The 24,807-nt window shown below is 42.8% G+C and overlaps 1 protein-coding gene across 2 annotated transcripts; it reads right to left on the bottom strand.

Moving 5' to 3' along the window:
- Positions 1–1,152: 1,152 nt before the first annotated feature.
- LOC119188210 (RCC1 and BTB domain-containing protein 1-like) lies at positions 1,153–24,099 on the bottom strand. 2 transcript variants are annotated; one of them, XM_037436144.2, is made up of 13 exons: positions 24,015–24,099; positions 21,827–22,101; positions 20,862–21,100; positions 20,036–20,126; positions 17,115–17,182; positions 16,123–16,230; positions 14,467–14,609; positions 11,967–12,157; positions 11,424–11,479; positions 9,784–9,854; positions 8,920–8,973; positions 4,599–4,827; positions 1,153–1,492 (listed from the first exon to the last, which is right to left on the bottom strand). In XM_037436144.2, exons 1-13 carry the CDS (start codon positions 24,074–24,076, stop codon positions 1,352–1,354), a joined length of 1,728 nt encoding a protein of 575 aa, XP_037292041.2. In that variant the 5' UTR covers positions 24,077–24,099; the 3' UTR covers positions 1,153–1,351. The 2 variants fall into 2 exon arrangements, with proteins under 2 accessions (XP_037292041.2, XP_075751098.1); XM_075894983.1 differs by having other exon boundaries at positions 23,856–24,060.
- Positions 24,100–24,807: the final 708 nt, after the last annotated feature.

The following is a 24,807-nucleotide window of genomic DNA, read 5'->3' as shown; positions in this document are numbered from 1 at the left end:
CCGGCCTGAGATAGGATGGTTATGGTGGACGATGATAGTTATAGCGCGAGAACAAAACGACGACACAGAGACAAGAAGGACACGAAAGACACGAGCGCTAACTTCTTCGTGTCCTTCTTGTCTCTGTGTCGTCGTTTTGTTCTCGCGCTATAACTATCGTCATGCCATACCAACTAGCCCAAGCTGCCACACTTCTAAGTTATGGTGGAGTTCCATACAGTATGGATTACCTTCCTCATAATGGCAAGCGTCTTGCTGCAACCCAGAGCACAGCTAAAAGTGCCCGTCCGGACAGAGGGGCTACGAGATATCTTCGGATGTCTAGCCTGCAAATTTGAGAAAAAAAACGGGCTCTCCAGCCACGTTTAGTCATTAGTTTCTGACTGGAAAAAAAAAAAAAGAAAAGAAAAACTGTCCCTATGTTTCGAGATACATTCTGCCTGAATTTTCAAAAAGATTTAGATTGTTGAGCCAACTGATACTATTTTCTAAAGAGAGTTTTTTTTTAATTCCTATTTATTTTTTTAGTTACACAGCTCAGTTACCATGTTCTCACTCATCTATCGGTAGTATTTGCAGTTTCGTTACACCATTACTTTCATCTTTACATGACAAGTAGCCCAATAATTAGGAATTTTTAAAAAACTACCCGCTTTTTGGTCAATCCCCCTCAACAGTGTGCCACTGTTGGTTCTACACCACACTACATTTCTTCAGGAGACGACTGTCTGGCAGGCTCCAAAGCTGGCACTTTTTAGCGGTTGTCACCTGGTTTGCTAGCAGGGATCGGGAAAGCCAGCTAGCTTGCTTTGCTCGACTAAGCCCAGCAAGCTGCAAAGGCAAGTGGAACCCTGGACTGAGGACCCCACCTACTTGCCCAGAAACCTTTCAGCAAGTTTTCCATCACCCCTCTTTCCAGTCGTTCTCCCCATAGTTTTTAATGAGTTGTGTTCACCATTGGTTGAGAGTGTAAATACACACTTGACAGGTTCTCAGTTGACCAGTCAATGTTTCCAGGTGTCATTTGAATATGAAAAGATGGTAAAAATTGTCTTCTGGTGTGGCTTTCTTTTTCTTTAGACCACCCGTCAAAGTTTTGCTAACTGCAAGACTGCCTTGCGGCAATATTGAATTGACACTCACAGAAAAAAAAACATAGTCACAATGCATTTATTTTTTAAGAAAACACTGGTTTGATAAAACACATCAAGGTTAAAAAAATATCACAGACATAATACCCCAAAACACCCGTGCATATTGCTTTAAAAGAGTGCAGCTGTGCTATGGCTTGCACAACATTGGTGGTATTTGGACATGGTCACGTAAATTTATATATTCAACAAATCCTTTGTCAGTACTTGAATGCTCCGTAGACAGCAGCCTTTGTGATGAAACTTTTCACTGCAGACTCCTCGAGTTTGTGGAATGCGTCCGTCTGCACCACTGCAGTAAGATGGTTCATAGCAAACCGGAAGCAAAATTCTTCCAGATCCTGAAAGAGGATACAGCACCACACTGACACTCGCTTCAGAAAGCAAGACCTAATAGATTTCAGAGAAATAATTGTTTAGGTTTACCGTCCCAAAACCGCCACATGATTATGAGAGACGCCATAGTGGAGGGCTCCGCAAATTTTGACCACCTGGTGGTTCTTTAACGTGCACCTAAATCTAAGTACACCGACCTCAAGCGTTTTCGCCTGCTTCGAAAATGCGGCCGCCTCAGCCGTGATTCGGTCTCGCAACCTGCGGGTCAGCGGCTAAGTGCCTTAGCCGCTAGACCACCGCGGCGGGTATTTCAGAGAATGAGGCAATAGGATAAGTCGATAGAATGGGAGCTTGGGCTAGTTGGTGTTTCAATATCAATACATTTACACAGCGCAAAGTGACAGAGGAGAGGAGTAACACAGCACCTGCATTGTGTTTTCTCATCTGTCCTGGTTCAGTTAGCGTGGTGTCAATATGTCGATCAATAAAATAAACTAAGAGACAGCCAAATGAGGCACTCGAAAAACTCCCGAGGGAGAATAAAAAATAGGTAAACACATGATACATTTCATTTTGCAAGAGCCTGTCCTTCCTTATAGGCATGTTGCAGATCTAACTTCGTGCTGCTGCGAGCGCCTCGGATGGCAGTGGGCGCGTCCTTCACAGGAAAGCGGCAAGCAGTTGCACCTACTTTCCTTTAATCACTGCAGCAGCTAAGAGTCTTTTGCATCGCTCAGCACTCTTACATTGCTGGATGCCAGAATATTTCTTAAATAAGGCCTAAAAACAGGATTAGAAAATGCAAAGACAGGCGATGTTGTCTCTTCTTTGTCCCGTGTTAGCCAGGTTGATCCGCTTTTTGAAATTTCTATGAACTAGGCTGCCTTTCTACACTTGCGCAGTCCACAATATGAACACATCCATCAACTCAGCGAGAACAAAGATTTTAATCTTGACAATGCAGCAGTGAGAGTCATTGTGTGAAGCTGTGAATAGTGCCAGATTTCTTTTTCAAGATAATCTTTCACATTGAACTTCAGCACAACACTATTTGCAGAAAATTTAAAAGCTCTTGGTGTAATTTAGGTGGGTAGATGTACAAATTTTAAGGTTGTTTTGGTGCAATCGATGTGCAATAAAAAAATAAAATGAATATTTCAATGTGTGTGATTCATTCTAGATAAAAGGTTAACTTGAATTAGTTTGCATCAGCAGCATGACTCAAAGCAATAGTGGAAAGAGTAGGTTTGTTTTCCTCTCTACAGTAAGGTAACCATTTTCCCCCAAATTTTTCAGGATATTTATACTGCTGAAGGACTCACTCTTTGTTTCTCAGTCTGTTGGGCCCAAAGCCCGAGCAAAACTTTTTGCACGTATATAAAAACAATATAATAACAAGGAATACACAGCGACTACTACAGTAAGGTATTTTTGTTTGCATTTGCCTGTGACGATGGCTAGGCAGTCACATTAGACACCTGCTACTTGTCTAACTGCCAAGCCAACTATAACTGTGTGTGCATTCAAGAATGACAGAACGAACTTGAACAATAGAGCCATGCGATACTAAAATTGTTGAATCATTAAATGGTTTCTCAAACGTGACTCGTCTGCCAACTTGGCACCGTTTTTTTAGACGTGAAGCAGCTGTTTGACTAGCCTGTGTAACTCTGTCCCTCCATGCATCCGCACGAACATGCCGCAACTCGCTCCCCACGCCCCAGGTGTTGGAGCGGTGTTAAGTAGCTCACGTCGCAGCTGCGCGTTTACGTCACGCTCCCGTCGCAGTGCGGGATGATGTTACTCCCTCGCCTGCCGCGCATTTGCCGCAGCTGCCGACTCGTCCGTTCACCCGCAACATCTGCCACTAGTGGCGCTCAGGAGTCTTCCAGCACTCGCCACAGCACCCGCGTTAGGGCCGTTAAACCTGTGACGCCACCCGTGCACAACGCTACTGCTTTGCACCCATCAGGATTCCCTTTGGGAAGATGGTGTGAATTTTTCTTTTTTAATGGACTTCTCTCCTTACTTCATTGTCTCTAAAATGCCAACTCTCTAATGATAATAGTTGTCAAACAAGTGGCACATTAAAAAGAAAATCGAGAAGGGCCAACTTGTAGTCAGCTATGAACATAATTCAGGGAGTTTTTATCTGCATTTGCTCATTCATCAACATTTGATTACAATGCCAGCATCTGTTATTTCACCTTTTCATATCACGCACATATATGAAAACATTAGAAATGACCAATTGCTGCATAAATCAAGCTCAGAAGTGACAGGTGTCCAAAAGAATGAATAATGACAAGAGTGGCCGAGTCGCGTTTTCTAAATTGTTTATTGCTGGCGCTCGAGAGAACTTTTCACTAAGCATTACCAACTAGGCCGATCGTCTAGCCCTCTAGAAAGCCCTAATCTCATGTATATCTAAAAAGCTGCCTTAGTAAGCGGCGCTCGACTGGGCGCACTGCCTTCCCTTTCCTTTAAGTAACAAGGGTAGACCGCGGGAGCTCTCCCGAGACTGACAAGAAAGTGGCCGCAATGGCGCTAGGGAGGCAGCGTGATGGTGGAGGCTACTGGCGGGTGCAACGTGCTTGTAGCTCACAACACACTTACCACAGAAAGTTAAGCAGCTGGACTTGATGAAACTGTCACATGTGAAGTTTTCATTTTCCACATCAATTATCAGCGATGCAGTATTTTATCCAATGTTTGCATGCTACACATACACTGTTATCAGAGCTAACTATCTGTGGCTGTGCAGACAACCCTACAAAGCCGGAGTGCACATACATGCAACAGCACTGCTGGATATTAGTCCAAATTTAAATCACTGTGACGCAACAATATGAATGTAATAATGTGATTGAGACTTAATGTTTAATTTTAGGCAAAGCTACATGTTTTTTAAATATGAAAGTGTTTTATGTTGAGCTCCACCATGAAAGTGTTTCATGCTGGGCTGCATTGAGAACTAGTCACAAAATAACATGGATATTTTTTGGAAATTTCGGAGAGGGCATGCAAGCAACAAATTAATACCCAGATATGAGAGTCCCTTTGATCAGCACCAAGAAAAGTGTAGCACTCCTTGTAAACACGAAGACCCACCTTTGCTTCAAACTTAATGGCTGCTGCATAGAGCATGGCAACATTCTCAACGAGCACACCATGCATGATAATGCGCTCACAGTGCCGCTTGAGCTGTGCCTCACAGTACGAGTTGGCAAGATCCAGAAGACCTATGGCATCCTCCGGAGGCAGGTCAACCTCGTCTGTGTAAAGGTACTGGAGGAAAGCCTTGTACACCGCATATGGGAATGTTGTAACATCTATCGTGCTGCACGCAAAAACGCCAAGAAAATACACATCAGCAACATGAACTGAAGTTCAACCTAATAACACATGGCACGACCGTTATATTCTCTTTCTCTCTACATGAATGTACACATGCCACACACCAAGTGCAATGATGGATTATCGATATGATTCTGCATAATACATTTTTTCGACCTAGTGCATTTTAATGTGTTTTATTGCAATCACAATTTCACACAAAATTGGATAATACGACCACAAAAGTGAACGCTGACTAATATATTGAAATCCTTTATTCTTTGGTATACTAGCTTGAACCATGTTTCAACAAGCCACTATCTGATCTGCACCTTGCAAAGCTGCTGAGGCTGCAGCTGCAAGCGACGCACTCGAACACACTTTGTAGCTTGGTCCTGAATGCAGAGCTTAGTGAGCAAGCTACAGCTTTTTTATCAGAGGAGCTGTTTAAGGCAGCCGTAATCTTAGTGGCCTATTCTGTGCAGCCTATAAGGTATGAGCCACAGAAATTGGGTAAATCGCAACACTTGCCACTGGTCCACTAAAAATGAGGGCAACAGTTAGTCCAGCAGATAGGCCAAAAACGGGTATGTGCTGGCCTAGGTGGAACGAGTTCATCTTTTAGCACTGTTATGCACAACAAACTAAAACAAAAGAAGAGAGCACAAACAGACAAGTGCTATTTAACAACTGGTTTATTTTTGAAAACACATGTGCTCAAAGACCCAACATTATTTGCATGAACTCGTCATAAAAACACATCATGATGGTTATTTGCACGAATGATGTGTTCCTTGAGGAGACCGCGCAAATCATGTTGGGTCTTTCAGCGAATGCATTTTCAAAAATAAACCAGTAATTAGACTGTGCTTTTCCATGTGTGCTAATTTTCTTCACCCTAGTCTCTTGCCCGCAAAGGTGCTAGAAGATGGTTTCGAAGTTGTTTAAAGCAGACGAAATGGAGCCCGAGATGACTTGAACCAGTAAAGCAGTAACACTGCAACTTTTTAGTGCATTTTATTACGAATGAGCAACGACAGAATGCTGTTATAATGTAAACAAGAGAACAATACACAGAGGGCGGTCATCGATAAGGCTGTAAAAGGGCTAGTAAACAATGCTGAGGTCCGAAAATTGTTATAAAGAGATATATGTGCACTTTTGCTTTGTGAAGGTGCTGCCAAAAAAATTTTGCAACTACATGCTATATTAAGCTACACATGCTATATTAAGGACATTACAGGGCTTGAAACATCTCTTTCAGCTGGTTTCAAATTTTCATGCAGCCTCGCCATCCTTCTCCTTCACAGGAAGGGGAAATAGTAGCCCTTCGTCGTGACTGGTTTATACCAATCAACGAACTGTATGTTATGTCAAGTCGCCGATCGGCGACTGTGTCACTGCGCGTGAAAAGAGAATTGGTCAGGCGTAGGAAAGGAGCGCGACAACTGTTTTTCAAAATGAAGGCTGCGTGGCGCCTTAATATTCAGAAGACGCAATCACCGCGGTCTACTTTATAAATTGCCGAGCCTCTTTTGGGCGTGTAAAAAAAAAAGTCAGAGCCTGTTGACTGGCCCTTTAAAATAAAGTTACATGCAGGCTTCACCGCAACACGAACAATGTGCAGTGCCAATTTTTACAAAAGGGAACACGCAAACGCACGGTTCGGCGGCTGCTTGTAGCCCATTCAAACGGGAGTGATAGCAACCACAGCCTTTATTCCTGTCCTCTAGATGCGAGCAAAACCAATCATTGGGGATATAGAACCAGCGGCAAGGCAAGATAGCAACCGCCTCCCCTTCAAAGCGATTATGTAAGAGGCCGGGCGTAATCGCCTTGAAAGTGGAGCGGGTTGCAATCCTGCCGCTGGTTCCATACCACCTATGACTGGTTGTGCTCACTACTAGATGACAGGAATAGAGGCTGTGGTTGCTATCCCTCTCGCTTGAATGTACTACAAGCAGTCGCCAGAGCGTGCGGGCCACATGTTCAGGTGTTCCCTTTCATAAAAATTGACACTGTACATGGTGGTGAAGTTCAAGTACACTTTTCAAATCACCAAATTGAGCATTCAAACTGGGTATCACGAAAGTAGTAATACAACCATGTGAGCACTGAGAACTAATATGACTTCATACTGTTAACTTCTTATCAGTTTACACAGTTTCTTATTTTAAGAAACAACTTTTCAATCCAAACTAGATTTAATGATGAAGCCACCGCAAGTCACTTCCGCACTTCTGTAGCCTGAACAGGGAGAAAATCGCACAGCTGTGGCACTCCAGGTTCATCATTGCGTCCATTTGCATGATTAGCAGACATTCAGCATCTGCACTGATCTCACAAGCAAACGTGGTTTGCAACAAGTGCCTAGGTGGGAACGCAGGATGAAAGAGACTTGTCTAGTTTTTTTATCGGCAATTCAGAGTGATGTAGGTTGCTAGAAAAAAGTGTGAACACGCGAGTACAGTCACGCATTGTGTATTGCTCACTGCAGTCCATCGGTGTCCTCATGGCTTAGTTTCTATGCGCACTGGTTCACCGTCGTCTTAATCAGTTTTGGAATGAAGACGCACAATGAGCTCTACAATGCAACCGAGCGACACTACAATGTACCAGTTGTGTCCGTGGGCATTTAGAGTGAGTAACGATTGGTACGCTGAAGAACCTTGCACAGAGCTATTGAAATGCAACAGTTTATTTTGCAAAATATCAGACCATTGCACACCCCAACCTTAATTTGCAGGAAGACTCCTCGTGGTTTTGGCACGTAAAACCCCTTAAGTCATCGCTATGCATGAAGACACTGTTTACAGTGTGTGGTGCCTAAAATGGTATCGTTGCATGGGCAGCTTAGCAGTTGTCTTCGAATTATCAACAGCTCCACAATGATAACAACAAGAAGTTTTCCTGACTATAGACAAAATGCCACACCGTCAGTAACCTAGATCGCACAACCATTTTTTGATTGGGCCAATTACAACGAGGAAAAGCTCATCGGTGCAAAGAGGGGAGCAAGTTTCACGGCATTATGAAAAATCTGTGTGTACTTGGCCCCAAGCCAAGAATATGTTGGCCCAGGAAAGCCCCAGTGCCACTTAGGCTAGCTAAATAGTGAATCTTTGGTGCAGTTGGCACAAGATGCACTTGAATGGGCGCAGTAAGGCATCTGTCAGAGAGGCAGAACTGCAGCAGGTGACGCAAATTTCACATTGGACCACCGCTGCTGTTTACCTCAAATAAAAGAATGGATCGTTATGAAATTTGTGACCCAGTTGAAATCAAGGCGGTGAAGTGGAACTACTGAGTGTTTGTTAAAATTTGTATAGCAATACAGCGGCTGAAGGTCACACTGAGCCAAACAGAGCTGAAAGGATGAATCTTAAGCAAATCCATGAACTACCCGTCATTGCCATGCTGTCTGGAGTGCCACACGTTCCAGCTCCCATCACACTTGCACCAGGTTTTTCTCTAGTGTGTTAGATTAACTATATTAAGTAGCCATACACGCGCACGCAAAAAAAATACTGACTCAACCGAAAGCTGAGACTACTGCTAGCCTGCAGTGAAGTTATAATAATGAAGTTTCTGGCTTCGTTTAAGAAGAAAAATTTCAACAGTACAATAATGCACGTTACGGTGATGGCTTTTATTGCAGCCATAATCTATCTCCATCTCCATGGTTGCCACAATGCTTGAACAGTAAGTAGCTGACACATCTAAGAACTCACCCACTTCATTATTACAGAAATAGATGGGTTTTTTCAAATACTCTCAGGCCCAGTTTATCGTACTCACAAACGATAGGTTGACACTTTCGTCATGCAGAATCGCACAAGTTTTTGCGAATATAATATGCACCATTGTATCAGAAACCAGCGAAAATATATAAAGAAAGGTGTGTCTGGTACACCGGAAAAACTAACTATGATGTATGCCACAGCAGAAAGGTACACCAGAACATTTCATTTTCTAGTCCAACTGAAATTTGTCAACAAGCTTTGAAATCAATGCACAAATGATAAAAGCCAAAATGTAGAGAGAGAAAAAAGACAAGCCCTGATAATGATACCACGACGCTGTTTTCCATGCTTACTCTTTTTCGTCTTCATCCCAAGGTGCTTGGAACATAGAACGAAAGTGCTCACACCTGCAACAAAAAGCAGATCAATACTGCAATGCTCATCACTAATACCATAGCCATCATCTCATGTTAGAGCTTAAAAAACAACTATATTTTGAGACAACTTCAGGCACTCTCACTGATAAAAAAAAATGAGAGAAAACGAAACAGGTACACTAAGAAAAAAAAGGGCGCATATTTCGGGCTTCGTTCAACCACGTAACAACAAGCAGTTTATCTCATTGCACCTTTTTTTTTATGATAGCTTTATATCCGGCAGTAATGCATTTCCAGGTCGCACCGCATGCAATGTCAGTAAAACAGCATTTTTGATAGAAAAGTTGCAAGCACAGTCTTTGAGGAAGGAAATGTAAGTCAAATGACTACTGAGTACCAAAAGACTCTGTAAATACACCCCTTTACGCTTATAAGAGCTGTTGACGTATCTGAACAAGTGACAGCCATGCCACTTTCATATATGTGCAGACTAGCAGCCATAGAGTGCGGTAGTTATTTTGTATACTCATGACCTCGGATGCTGCAATTAATGGCTCAGTTCTCATACTAAGCTCTATTCAAGAAAATTCTCTGAGAGTTTTATACAGCCTACTAGTGGCCTGCGTGGAACACGAGCTGCAAAGACAAGGTATTTTATTTTTGAGCAAGCACATGTTACTACTACTGTGTCATTTTTCAACATGTAGATTTATTGTGAAGTGTGGGTATTTAGGTATTTGCTACATTTCTTGTTGTACGACTCCAAGCATGCACAATAATATATATTTAACAACAGCCACAATAACAAAACTAATTGTACGGTACACCTCCATGACTCACCTAATTTTCAGTACGGCCTTGTGAACATGGATAATGCGTCCTTCTACGCAGATTTTAAGGTCGCTGGTGGTCTGGACAGACAAAAAATAAACAAAATGTCTGTACAACTTTGCACTTGTAGCTATATCAACAAGCTTCAAAAATTGTAATTCCAAAAGAACTTTATTGCATATATACTTCATTACATATATATACTTTTTAGACAATAACATTTTCTCGAAAAAATTCCATGACAGGCTGCTGTCATTTTCTCGCACAAACCCTACGTCGAGCCACAAATACTTTTTCACAGCTAAGATGACATTAACACGACTAAGAACAACTCACCAACATTTTAATTATTGAGGACAGTTGTATACATTAGAAAGTTGTAGTGCGCGACAATTTACAGAATACCCAGTTTTTAAAATTTACGAAAGTTGCCCGTCGTTAGACATATTCATCAGGAAATCTTGAGTGCAACATCAAACTGATCACGCCTGTTGCACAGGAAACATGACTTCTTGGTTACGTCACACTCGAACTACCTGTGATAGGGAAGCAGTGAAATTTGAATCGAGACGCGCCGAAACAATCTGGTCAGGACAATGGAAAAGCATTATCAAATAATGTTTAAAGAGCTATAAGGTAGGTTAGTTAGTGCCGATTCATCTTTAAAACTGTGCTTAGTAAACACGGACACAGGACTGAAGACACAGTACAGCATGCAACGAGCACTAACTAACAACTGATTTATTATATGCAGAGAAAAAAACAAATGAGGCTCCGTGAAAGAGATGGGTCAAACAAGCACGCGCAGAAAAAGGTCAACTGAAAGAGAATGCTGCAATTCACGAAATCGAGATAGAAACAAAGTTAGCTTGTCATTTTCCCGAAATCTATTTCAGCCACTAGTGAAGTGATCATAGCAGCATTACCACAAGCATCCGCACCCTCTTACATAATCTTCATTCAGTCTCTAAAATTTTTCGGGTAGATTTTTTTCTTTAGAGCGGGCTACCACAGTTCTTTCAAAGAAGGCATCACAGTGAGATTTCTTGCAATGTGCAGCTAAGTTACTTGCTGCTGCTAGCTGCTGGCAAGATACAATGAAACACGTACCAAACAAGTGCAAAGGTCATAAACCTGCTAATTCTTAGGTAAATATATTTCAGCCACTAGTGAAGTGATCATAGCAGCATTACCACAAGCATCCGCACCCTCTTACATAATCTTCATTCAGTCTCTAAAATTTTTCAGGTAGATTTTTTTCTTTAGAGCGGGCTACCACAGTTCTTTCAAAGAAGGCATCACAGTGAGATTTCTTGCAATGTGCTGCTAAGTTACTTGCTGCTGCTAGCTGCTGGCAAGATACAATGAAACACGTACCAAACAAGTGCAAAGGTCATAAACCTGCTAATTCTTACGTAAATATATTTGCAACTATGTTTTGCAGTGCAAGCGTGTGGCTTGCTTATTCCCAGTAGCTTTGGTAGCATTGAACGGTAGTGTTGAGATGGAGCATAGCTGCAGGAAATTGCTGCTCACGTAGCATTGCAACACTCATCGCACATATTTTATGGCACTCGCATGATAGAGGTGGAAAATGACTGGGGAACATGTACCGAGAGGTCTTTGCACAACTACCGCCGCAAACTTACCGGATCATTAAAGGCTGCCTTCACACTGTTCGCAACTGTGTTCGGGTTGCAGATGTCTAAACGGTGAAGGAGAGAGAGAGAAAAAAATGCACAGTAAGAAGACAAGCGACTATGCACACACAGCATAAACATAGCCACAATAAATAGCCTGAACAATAATGGCTCAATTAGAGCTCTAAATCAGCATCAACAGGAACCTTTCATTGTGATTATGGCTGATCCACAGCAGTTTTGCTACACGCCGACTTTTAGTAGACATTTAGTCATTCTGATCCCAATCAGGCCTGATCAGGATCAAGACAATGGCAATTTGTGCACACAGATCTGGCTCCGTTATGACTGCGTTATGACTGACATCTGTGCTATATTATTACTTTGTACCACGTAGCAGCAACCATAATTGATCGTGGTCAAGAAATCTGATCTAGATCAGCTCGGCTCATGATCAAAAGTGCCCTTGTTATGCTGGTATAAGGTTTACCACCATTCACCATTCTGTAAGAGCGAATACGATGACATGCATCAAGTAATGCATGTATGTACCTAAAACCATCGGTTTCCATGTGACCGTGGGGCAGGCGAAACAGGCGAATACATCATGAATAGAGTGAAAGGGGGTCTCTGTTGGCACGGTTACAGACTGGCCACGGCACTGGCCCCACATGTACACGCGCGATGTCTGGGTCATCACAGCTGAGATATGGTTGTAGTGTGATGCCGCTATCTCCACAATCCTGCAAAATGGCAAAATTGTGAAGTGTGTTAGACGGGAAAATGATAAGTAATGTGAGTGCCTCATACAAGGTAAAAAATAGTTTTTTTTTTTTTCACAGTGGTTAGACTAGGCAAAAGGTATTCACACAGCACAAAGTGATCTTTAGAGTCAAGTAATGCAGGAAACATTAGGCACAAAAAGTAACTAATGATGTCAATAACGCTTTTTTTTTTATTTGACAGACTTGGTTATTTCACGGGTCCCTTCTTCAGCTGACTATACTTTTGTTTCAAACTTACAAACTATGGCATTACACTTCAATGGCACAGAAGTTAAAAGCCATTCAATCAAATTCTGATTTCTACACACAGCTGACACAGATACATTCGAACCCAGTGGCACATACAGTAAAAAAGGGCATTTAATCTGAAGAAAGTTATTACATGACATAGAGGAGAAATGGGCAAGGTGCGTGTCCCACCTTAAGCAGGGGTCTCACAATATGCGGACCATAATTACATGCCTTAGTAAGCATCACTGCAACACAGCTGTGTATAATGTGAAAAATCATACAGATAGTAAGAAGAACAAACCGTTGTGCAGTGAATCACACGACCTGCAACATATATTTCACTGAATTATGTATACCACCAAACAAAAATAGTTGCCGTTCTTCCAGATTCACAATAAAGTCAGCAACAAACTTTTTGGACATGTCTGATTACCCAAAGCCTTTGCAGCTCTGTCGTATAAAGAGTAATGCTAATGTACAAAGATGTCTAAAATTATGGTTGTTGAAATTAATTTGAGCTTTATGCTTACATGTTTTACAGGCAGATAAACTACACTAAAAAAATAGTGCTGTATAATCGGCTTTGCACTATAAGAAGTTACAGTATAAGTCCCCGAAGTTGTATTAGAGGCCATTCAGAAAAACAAAGATGCTGCTAAATCTATGTTTGTGCGGATAGTGAATTTCTGGTTTGAAGCGAATAGCGATTTTGGTCGATTGAATTTGATTGATTCATATGTGGGGTTTAATGTCCCTAAACCGTTATATGATTATGAGAGACGGTGTAGTGGAGAACTCCAGAAATTTCGACCACCTGGGCTTTTTTAACGTGCACCCAAATTGAGCACATGGGCCTATAGGGTTTTTGCCTTCATCGTCGAATGAATGGGAATAGAATTCGAATAGTATATGTCACGTGTTATGAATAAAAATGGGCATATTTGTCATGACCTAATTAATCTGAGCAATATTATTTAAAAATTGAAACAGGACCTGTGCAAATGTCTTTTTTTTTTTGTTTGTTCAAGGAAACTGGAAACAACTTTGAATAAGAGCATAATTCGACTTATGGTAGAATGCAATTGATAACCTGTAAAATATGTTACATATTAAAATTTATTATACTTGAAGCATATAAGCTTCTATAACAACCTTTTAAAGTTGAAAAAATAATGAATCGATGTCAGGGAAGTATGTTCATTTACCTTCGCGAGAGTCAAATTTCTCCAGGGTAGGTGTTTTTACGGTTTAGCACTTTACTACTGTGAAACCACCTTTACAGGGGTTATATGCGCATTAATATACACCTATTCGTTCATCTCGTATACTTAGAAATTTTAAATAATTCAAATTCGAAGCGAAGCAAGTTCGAATTTTCAAAGCATTCAAACATTCACTGCACCGCTTCACACTAGCCTTGCAAATACAGTAAACATGAAAAACGAGTAGGTGACGACAGAATGGTGGCATTTGTTTACATTTTTTGTTTCCTAGGTTCACAGCAAAATCACGAAGAAGTCTAAATGACTGCCAGTACGGTTTTTTTTTTTGTCAATAATCACACTGGTACATACTATGCATGCACGGTAACGACCCGTGACAACTAGTAGTGTGGTGCAGGGGCTGCTTTTCGGGAGGTTTACTCAAAATTAGAGTCTTCCACACAAATCGAAGAGTTGGCAAGTGTGTGCATTCCCCGACACTTGTGCATGTTGACCAAGACCGTCCCCTTCCTCTTTCGGTCGTCATCGCCCCTTCATCGAATGCCCGATTTTGAAGACATGAGTTGCACCGACTTGGGTGGCACGTGTAAGATGCTGCTTTGAGCACTGTAGCATCTGTCAACGCATCGGAGAGGGGTGTGACAGAAATACCATCCGTGATCTAAACAGGAAAGCACGTGAAGGCGCGTTAGGGCTTTCAAGATTCGCATCAATATCTCCGAGAACACGACATGCTGCCGATGGCTGATCCTCACAAACAGGCAGTGTGATGCGAGTGCTTGTGCTTAGGCTTCCGCGGCTGCATGTGGTTACCTTCCAATATCGTTGGGCATCTTGAAAGGGCTGACTTGATTTGCCTTGTTCCCCGTGCCAAGCTGACCATAGGAGTTGGCACCCCACGTGTAGAGCACACCTTCGTCAGAGAGGGCCATGGTGTGGGCATAACCACAAACAACCTGTTTGTATGTGGAAGCCAATATAAAAGTGAGCTTCTTCATAGTATTTACAATGAACGGCCGCAACTGCAATGCCTATCACCAATACTATTGAACCATTTTACAGCAAAACAAATCAATTCTGAACATGTGGTATTCTATACAGAGCAAATAAGTAGTTGAAACATAGCTCAAGTGATAAGTTGAATGACAATCTGTGACAATCTGAGGATTTTTGAGATAATTTGAACATTTATTCAACCTGAATACTAATAGGTAAATGATACAACACATTGTTTGCACAAGAAGCAGCAAGGTAGAAATGTGAGAGAGTTGGATTTGATGCATCTTGCACAGAATCAGTGCTAAATTATGGAGCACGAGGTCTGTGTCCTTTTTTCCCGTGTTCAGTCCTTTTGAGCTGACTTTGTAGAAGATGCAAAGAACATCACTTCTTTGTGTTCGACAACTACACCGGTCACAAAAAAAGCATGCTAGGCTGCCGCTATGCATTCAGGAGGTAGACAAGGAGAGCAGAAAAGTGGGTCTTAAAATTAATCTGCAGAAAACGAAAGTAATGTACAACAACCTCGAAAGAGAGCAGCGCTTTGAGATAGGTAATAGTGCACTTGAAGTTGTAAATGACTATGTCTACTTAGGACAGGTAATAACCGCGGAGCCAAACCACGAGATTGAAGTAACTAGAATAGTAAGAATGGGGTGGAGCACATTTGGCAAGCACACTCAAATCATGACAGGTAGATTGCCCCTATCCCTCAAGAGGAAGGTATATGACAGCTGCATCTTGCCGGTACTCAGCTACGGAGCAGAAACCTGAAGACTTACAAAGAGGGCTCAGCTTAAATTAAGGACGACGCAGAGAGAAATGGAAAGGAAAATTGTAGGTGTAACCTTAAGAGACAAGAAGAGCGCACAGTGGATTAGGGAACAAACCGGGGTTAAGGATATCATCGTTGAAATCAAGAAGAGGAAATGGACATGGGTTGGGCATGTAGCACATGGACAGAATAATCGCTGGTCATTAAGGGTAACTAACTGGATTCCCAGCTAAGGCAAGCGGGTTAGGGGAAGACAGAAAGTTAGGTGGGCAGATGAGATTGAGAAGTTTGCGGGTATAAATTGGCAGCAGCAGCACAGGACAGAGTTGACTGGCGGAACATAGGAGCCTTTGTCCTGAAGAGGATGTAGTCAGGCTGATGATGATGATTCTATGTAAATGTTTAAAAGTCGTGCATTTTATAGCTACAGCGTAGAAATGTTCCTATTTAAAAGCAGCCAAAGGTGGCAGAGGGGTCATATGATGAAATACAAGCATAATATAAAATATGCTTGCAAAAGAAAGGGCTAACTAGAGATAATTGAGAGAGGCCTTCATTCTGCAGTGGTCATAGAACAGGCTGAACATGATGTTGGAACTTCACTAAACATGCATATCAAGAGAAATGAGCCTCTCATGCCCTCCTTAAAGAATGCTTACTGAAAATGCTCATCACACATATGAGAGTACACGCACCTTGTGTATGACAACACCCTGCAAGTTAGTGACGCGACAGGGACTGGTTTGGTTGACGTTGTTACCAAGGCCAAGCTGTCCATTGCCGTTGTAGCCCCAGCCAAACACCTGAAAGCAACGGATTTTTATTTTTTGTGTGTGAAAGTGAAGTATCCATTGTGATCAGGGTGGCTATTTGTGCTTCTTTGCACCTTATTGCGGCTACTGAGCAGTTTTTCAATTGTTCATAACACAGTTTGACAAAAATGAACTAAGCTCGTCCCTAGCGGACAATAATATGGGCGACAAGCTGGCTACGCATCCTACAAGAGTGTAAAAGACAATCCAATAAAGGTTTAAAATGTATTTGTGGGCTAGTAGGTTAGTCCTATTTACGATAAACAGCAGCGCACACCAGATCAGTGCTTGTGTCGTCTTTTTCGTGTTCGCATTTCAACCCAGTGTATGCTGCTGTTCATAATTAATACAAGAAAATGCAAATTCACCCGGTATACGCTGCTGTTCATTGTTAATAAAGGAAATGCAAATTTAAAAGAAAATTCAATACTGAAAACACAATGTCGCACATGCTTTTATGCTAAACCTTCTGCTTATATAACACTTCTGCTTATATAAATGGGCAGACAAAGATATTTCTACACAGCTATATTTAGGTTGTGCCACTGGAAAACAGAATTTCCATATATGAAAACAAGAACAAAAGGCTTTTGCAAGAGAGAGAGAGAGAGAGAGAGAAAAGAAATAGCTTGCAGTAGTCTATGGAATTAAATAGGGTACAGCATGAAGTGTCCTGTAGGATGAAAACTATCACTCCACACTGCGGTTACCACTGTAACATTGGTTACCACTGCAACATTACCACATTGGTGCTGCCATGGCTTGAATTACCCTCAGGGAAAAGACTTTCCAATACAATTACCTCATGACCACACTGTAGAAAATATGGCCAGAAAAAAAAAAAAAACTAGCTTCAATTCAACTAGTTCACTTGCCTCTCCATTCTCCATGACGGCCATAGAAGATGTTTGGCCACAGGCTACACCGATGCAACGTCTTCCACCTACAGAAAGTGTGAAGAGCCACTACTTGAACTATGAAAGTGTCGATGACTATGCCATGTTGATGGCTAGACACTAAAAAGCAATTGTTAACCAAAGTAACCGAAAGCCAGCTAAAAAGCTTGCTCACAATATCGATGGACGAATGCAGAAATGAATATTCTAGCAGTGACGTTCACCTTTTGTTGCATTTTTGCGTTCGCTAGGTCGAAGAGCGGTATGGTGTCCTAGAGCGTGGTCAAGCTACGCCGACCCGTATCTCTCCGAAGCCAATGCGAGCGCCTTTGCCCTCGCTCGAGCAACCGGGCCTTAGTCCCTATGTCTCCGTGAATCACTTTTACCACGGAGACGTGCTCGCGGCACCCCTGTGTAGTAATTCTCGTCTGTGGCGTGGATAAGCCCATTTGTTTTCCCGCCGAGCCTTTGCAACGAACTCTGTACTGCGTTTTTGGTGCTGCCGCAGGCAATAAAGTGTTGCAACCGTGAGCAGTATCGTGTTCTCGCCAAGGCGATGGTTAACGTGCGCCCTGCGGCTCGCTAGGACTGAACCCACGCTTTTGGCCATAATCCTTCGGGATACGTATACACTACAACAGGAAGGAGGCAGGTTGGGTAGCTTGCTTGAAAGGTCTGTGAAACGCGCAACTCGCCATAGAAAAACTTGAAAGAGTGCCTGCGCGCTGAAGTCAAAGCACGGCCGCCTGGACAGCTGCACACGGCGGTATTCAAAGAATTGGCGGCCGTGATCAAAAAATCATTTTGTTGCGCCGGCGGGTTCGCATGGCCTCGAGAACTTCGATATTTCGCGATTCGTTCCGTGCAAATTAACAACAGTTTTCTAGCTTCCCCACACGTGTGAAGGGCACGCTGAGCCGAGTGCAAAGTGAGTGAGAACAAGTCCTAAACACGAAATGAATCGTAAATTATCAGAGTCGATGGGGTAGCGTACGCGCGTGCACTAGACGCAGATGATCGAATACAGTCGGTGGCCGACGATGTTGGCAAATGGTCTGGTCACTCCAGACCAGCGACGCCAACGAAAGTACCCAGCGGTCAAAAACAGAGTAGATGGCTGATTGGTCTTCGAAAGATCGGTGGCAGTGTGAAAACACGGGCCTTGTCTGACCATGCGGGGTGCTCAGAGTAGCGGGGGGGGGGGGGGGGGGGACGACAAAGGACAGAGGAGTGGGTAACAAAAAGCGGTCGGGGAGAGTGGCAACTAGAGGGGCGCGAAGGCAGGGTCAGCGTTTAACAAAAACAATGTATGGGCACCTCGCCGATGCCTGATCGATGGTCGAAAGTGGTTTCCGGGAATGTCGGCAGAGCGTCGACTCTGTTCGCTGTAACCGATCAGCGGCGTTCAGAAACGTTCGTTGTAAGTGCGATTTTGTGCCATTGAACCAGTGTATATTTTCACGGTCACGCGGATATTGTTCGTTTTAAGCGAAAGCTCGTTTTAAGTGGGGCTGTTATATGTGGGCTCAACTGTATTCCATATCTTGAGGTGATAGCAATTTCGGATACAAATATTTTTTGCCACCCTGCAAGATTCAGATCCCCGAGGTTTTACCGAGTTGCTGCAAAGCCAACTTTTGCATGTTTTTTATTAATGAAAGAACCCGCTTACAGCAATGCCCACATGCCGAATTATCTGTTCTAACAATGAATTCTGGCTCTTGGGTGTCCATGCCGAAAGTTAATGGAATGCAAAATCTTGAAACAAACAAAAGAAAAAAATTCAAGCTACTGATCGCCCGCTCATAACTCCGTTTTTTTGCGAACCTTCACGTTAGCAGCATGCTTTCCCGGACAGCGTTAGAGCATTGAGGTAAAGCTGACTTTCAAAATGTACTGCAGCGCTAGTGCGGCGGTGGCTTCTGTTACCTAATGCACTTTAGGACATACATTAAGGGTAAAAAGTTGAGACTTGCAAGGGTTTCAGCATTCAAAACTTCTGAAGTTGTCATACACTGGCTCTATAAGGCCTGTGTTGTGAAAGCGTTCGAAATTCAAAGCATGTCCGAAAAATCAGCAGCCTCGTTATTCTTATGTGATGAGATGAGATATGCATTATTGGCGTACCTCATTTGATATAATTTTCTCACCCCACCTTGCCAACTTTCCACTTGCTTTTTTTTTTTCGTGCAACCAATTTATAGCAATTATAACAATGGCATTTTCATGGAGTATTGTTACAAGCGGGTTCAACTGTACCTGTATTATATACATTTTCTGAAGAATGAAAATCAGTGTGCTTGTTAAAAACTATGGTGTAGTGAAAGTGAACTGTGGTACATATTAAGTTTGCATATCTTTAGCTTTAATGACCAATAATTTGTGGGGTTCTCCATTCCAGAATTGTAATACCATTATGAGGTAGGCCTGAATTGATTTCGATCATCCGACTTTCTTTGACGTGCACCTACATGCAGTTAAGTGGGTGTCATTACACTTCACCCTTACCAAAATGTGGCCACTGTGGCCAGAAATGAAACTCGTGTACTGGAGCTAACAGCATGACTCCTTATCTGCTGAACTGTTAGAGTGGGTAGCTTTGACCTAACAAGTGGGTAGCAACCTAGCAAGTTGATGATAAAAAAGGATATTGTTCCCAAAATATTAACAAATGGTGCATGCAGCTCAAAACTCCAGTTTTCTCATGACTGCGAATTCAATATAGCACTTGCTAAAAACAAGCAACAAATTTCCTGACACTTGTCCATCAAAGTTTCCTAGCTACGCATGTAAAATGACAAGCTGACTACACTAAAAAACTCTGATGCTTGTTATGTAGTGCAGCTATACGCTAATGCAAACGGGAACCAGTGGAGTCGAATATTGTTAATTGCACTGACCAATGCCCGAGCTCACTTTGCGAGGTGTAGGCTGGTTGGTGGTTGAGCCGGAACCAACTTGCCCACAGTTGTTCTGGCCCCATGCATACACCTGCCAATGCAAGAAAAATGTGGAAATGCTGTCGACGAGCTCACTTTGTGGGCTGAGATTAGTATGTTAAGCAAACACTCAGCACAATGAAATATGACACGAGTGCGAATACAACAGAATCATATGCTTCTAGAATGATTTGGACAAACTCAGACCTTGCATTTCAACAGATAGCATCTCTTAAAGAGTGTAACAAAAGAGCCTGGCCGATGATAATAACGTTCTGTCATGAAAACCAAGGCCACAAGTTGCCATTGTGCATGCACAAAGCTAAGAGAATTACAAGCAAAATAGTGAGGAACAACACACAAGATCTTCGCTTTTCACCCGATATGGTGTTTCGTTTTTGCGAGTCTCATGTTTTGTAAATAAATCCCTACCTATTGGGCCTACTTTGCTACAGTAAAATATGAGCATAGACTCACTAACAGCTAGGGTTACAAACGACAAAATATGGCCAGACAAAACACCATGCAATAAAGATTACCTACAAAAGCCCCAAGGTTCAATAGACTAAGTATGTGTTCAAATATATAAGCACTAGCTTTACAAATGACTTAAACAATTAGGAACATATTAGGTTCACATAAAAAACAGCGCCAATAACGAGGGACAAGAGAAAGAAGGAGACAGACAGTGGCACTGTTTTATATTACATATTAGGGCTTAACAAAATGCCAACTTTAACAGAGGACACACAAACTAAGTGCAATTCTTCGAGGAATGATCACTCACATCACCATTGGTGGTCAGCGCAAGTGAATGGTGTGAACCACAAGCGACCTGTGCCACACGATGAGACAGGCCTGCCGATATTGAGGATGGCACGAGACCTTGCGTGTTGCAATTGTTGCCCAGCTGGCAGTAACCGTTGTGGCCCCAGCTAAGCAGATCGCCACTCTCTGTGACAGCCAGGACATGAGGGCCGCTGCCATACGCTAGAGTGTGCAGACCCTTCCGACATAGTGCATCCACTGCAGAACAGATATTCATGGTTTACGCCATTCAAAGGCGCCACAGGGTAACGAGAAACGGCAGTCATACGAGAACACAGCAGTTGACGCGCGGCATTAACCCAAGACCTTGTTCTTAGCATAAAAGTGCCATAGCTAACAAGTGGCAATCATGGTAGGTATGCAGAGAGGTAAATGCTGCCATTCTGATTTGACTAACAAGTGATGATAATTGATTGATATGTGGGGTTTAACGTCCCAAAACCACCATATAATTATGAGAGACGCCGTAGTGGAGGGCTCCGGAAATTTCGACCACCTGGGGTTCTTTAACGTGCACCCAAATCTGAGCACACGGGCCTACAACATTTCCGCCTCCATCGGAAATGCAGCCGCCGCAGCCGGGATTCGAACCCGCGACCTGCGGGTCAGCAGCCCAGTACCTTAGCCACTAGACCGCCACGGCGGGGCTTGACTAACAAGTGAGTTCGCCGACTTAAGCTCTCAGCACTTAAAAAGCGTGAACATCAGTTTGCTAGCACGATTCACAATGTTAAAAGACCAGAACTGTACATTATTCAATGAATCAATGCAGCAGTCTTATACAGCCAACAATAATAGCATCACTTAGTAAAATATACCTACTTTTAGCACGGATGTCTAATGTCAGAAAAAGGCGCTAGACAACTGCAGCAATGCATTATCTGTGAGCATATCCTCGCATTTGACAATAATAATGGCACGCACCTTTTCGGGGCTCAAGGATACCATGTGTGTCGCCGCGTCCTAGGCAGCCGCTTAAGTTAGATCCCAGTGCAAAAACATCATCGTCTTGTGTGACCACCAAAGCTTCATTGCCCGAGCTGCCAAATACACATGCCAATCGCAGCTTTGACACAAAGGCCCTGTCAAGATTGCTGAAGATGAGCCACTTGTCCAGATCCGTTGTGGTTCCCAAGTCTAGCACGGGCAGAAAGGACAGACGCTCAGCCATACCCACTTCTTCCGCCTCCTGCTGTTCTCTGCAATCAATAGTTACAGTACTTCAAAACCAAGTAGCGAGAGGGTTGTATCTATTTAAATAGTAGTAATATGCCATGCCCCTTTTATAGTACCTTCAATGACCTTTCTAGTGTAAGGCAGTAATAAAGAAGACAATGCATGGTTGAAGGTGAAGTAAAAGGTGACCAAAGTAAAAGTTGAAAACAAGCAGAAAAATACATTACGGCTCCCACATGGGAGTCTTGATGACAAGTGAAATAAAAACACTTGGCAAGCAGTTTGCCTTATGCACGCTTGAATGTATCATGCACGTAGCGCGATATATTCAGGTCAAGACACGGCAGCCTTGGTGTCCACATAACCTCAACACTTTCCTGGTCATTACACTTGATAAGCTAATTCACAATACTAACCACATGCTAGGTTATACATGGCAAAATTTCTCTTCTGCTTCTACCTCATTTAATCTTGTACAAAACATTCATTAGGGGTAAAATGGGCTACGCATCATCCATTTGAGACCCACGCTCTGTAGCCCATATTCATTTACTTGAACTAATTCAAAGTAATGCTACACGTTTCATTTATAGCAACTACAGTCTGACATCAAGCGTAACTTCCATGAAAAACTCTTCATTACTTCCTCCCCTTTCATCCCAACGCCTTGCTTTATTCCATAACTTACTTTATTTTATTGCTTTATTCCATAATTCCCACCGGCGTGATAACCTCATATCATGCCCTTACATTTCAGCATTGATCATGTCCATAAGGTTGGAATAATGCACTGCCATACCAGAAGCTGTCACGAATCATTCACTCCCAGAACCTCTCAAAAATGGAACCTCCTTCCCGGCACGATTGTTGCTATTAAGGTCCGCTCAAAGTTTCACTCGTCCATTCTGAAGATCATCATTCTCGGACTTAATTTACCTATCAATTATTCTTTGTTTTAACTAACTGTCTTGGCTGCTCTGCTTTCTTTTCATTTTGTATGTACCGTCAACAAATGCCCTCTGTATTACTTCGGCCTTGGGGGTAAAATAAAATGTGCATCAATATTTACATCATTAAATAGTATTATTTAGTTATAGATTCTTATGTTTCACGAACCAAGACTTTTCATTTTCTAGGCGTGCTGTAGAGGGTATGGCGGACTGGATGAGTTAGTCGTGAGGTTTGCTAACTGTAGCTTTTGCAAGTCGACAGCTTCTGCGGAATGAGGTGCCGACTTGCCGAATGCTGCATGCCTGCCCCAACTTAACCATGGTCAAGCGCTTGTCATGAGAAATGATGCGGAAGCTATCGCAACTACGCCAACTGTTAAAAGTGGCGACGAACACAGCTTGATAGTTAAGAACACATAAGCACTACACAAAGGATATTACACAAGCACTACCTCAACTCTGTCAAGTACTCGCCAAGCCGTTACACGAAAGACGTGATGAATTCGCGCTGTTTTTTCGCGTAGTCGTTGATCGAGCAACTGCGTGGTCAATGCATGCCAAGGCATGAACAACATTGGCAGCTGGCACTGCCGACGCGCTGTACCAAAAACAAACAAACACGCTGCGACACTACCTGGAGTGGAAGAGCAGCCGAGACAAAAGCAACAAATAGGCAAGCTTTGTTTTTACCATGCGGAGTGAACAACGTAAATGCTTTTCATTTTATCATTTCTGAAGCGACATGCAAGGCTATACATTACAGAGCCTCGTGCCCATGGTTTCGCCTATAACTTTGCTTAATGCAACCACAATGACCACACACCCACCTGTCAACAGCCGTCGTGGTTATCGCTCTTGTCACAAAGCCCTGTCTCCCAAAAAACGCGCACTGCGCCTATAATAAGCACTAATGTGCACACGGCTAATTACAGCCCCAATAGGCTGACGAAGGGTCTCCGTTAGAAATAGCGATTCTTACAGCATACCCAACGAAAAATTTAATCATGCGTTTCCCGTGCAAGACTGATTTCGACCATTGTTGACTCATCGAGTGAGCGACTGGTGCGCGTATGCGGCAGCGCACGGCGCATACAGTAGCGACGCCCTTCGGAGGTTTCGGACGTCCGCAGAAAGCACTTTCGTGAACAGAAGTGGTGCATAAAGAACTAGCACAGCAATATATAGTATGCTATGAAAACGGGCATCATCATAGAACATTTTGTTATTCAGCGACGTAAACACACCATTTTAGGAAACTCTATGAACACACCCACTTCTGTGGCAACATGTACAGAAACCGAAACTTTGGCTTCCGTCAATGCACTTAATTTTTGATGTGGCGCTTAATTTGTGCAAGAATTCGTGGCGCTAGCTTAGTCAGGGTAACCTTGTTTATAGCGAATGTTTTGATTGCTGTGCCGCGCTTAGGAGCACAGAGAAAGCAACACACGGGGCTGCTTTTATAGCAAGCTGAAATTTGTTTCCTGAACATCGATCTACTCGGCTGATTGGTGCCTCCTAAGGATAAGCTCACTTTTTTCCGTGGGGCAGTTACACTTAATCCCCCTGCCATTAGGACCTGATCACCTGCGTATCTAAACCATGCACAATACCATGCAATCAGGCCTTGCATTAATACAAACCTGTTCCTAGCATACACGACTGTAGTTTCCACGAACCTCCAAGACGGTGATGGAGCAGTAAAGTTAAGTGCTTGCACTTCCTATGGCACGATCTGCTTCATCGAGTTTACTGTGCTGCAAAGGCTATTACGTAACT

This window comes from Rhipicephalus microplus, chromosome 1, assembly GCF_043290135.1.
Source record: "Rhipicephalus microplus isolate Deutch F79 chromosome 1, USDA_Rmic, whole genome shotgun sequence".
Taxonomy (NCBI): Eukaryota; Metazoa; Arthropoda; class Arachnida; order Ixodida; family Ixodidae; genus Rhipicephalus; species Rhipicephalus microplus.
Note: the sequence above shows the minus strand (reverse complement) of the source record. Positions and strands in the feature narration are given on the sequence as shown.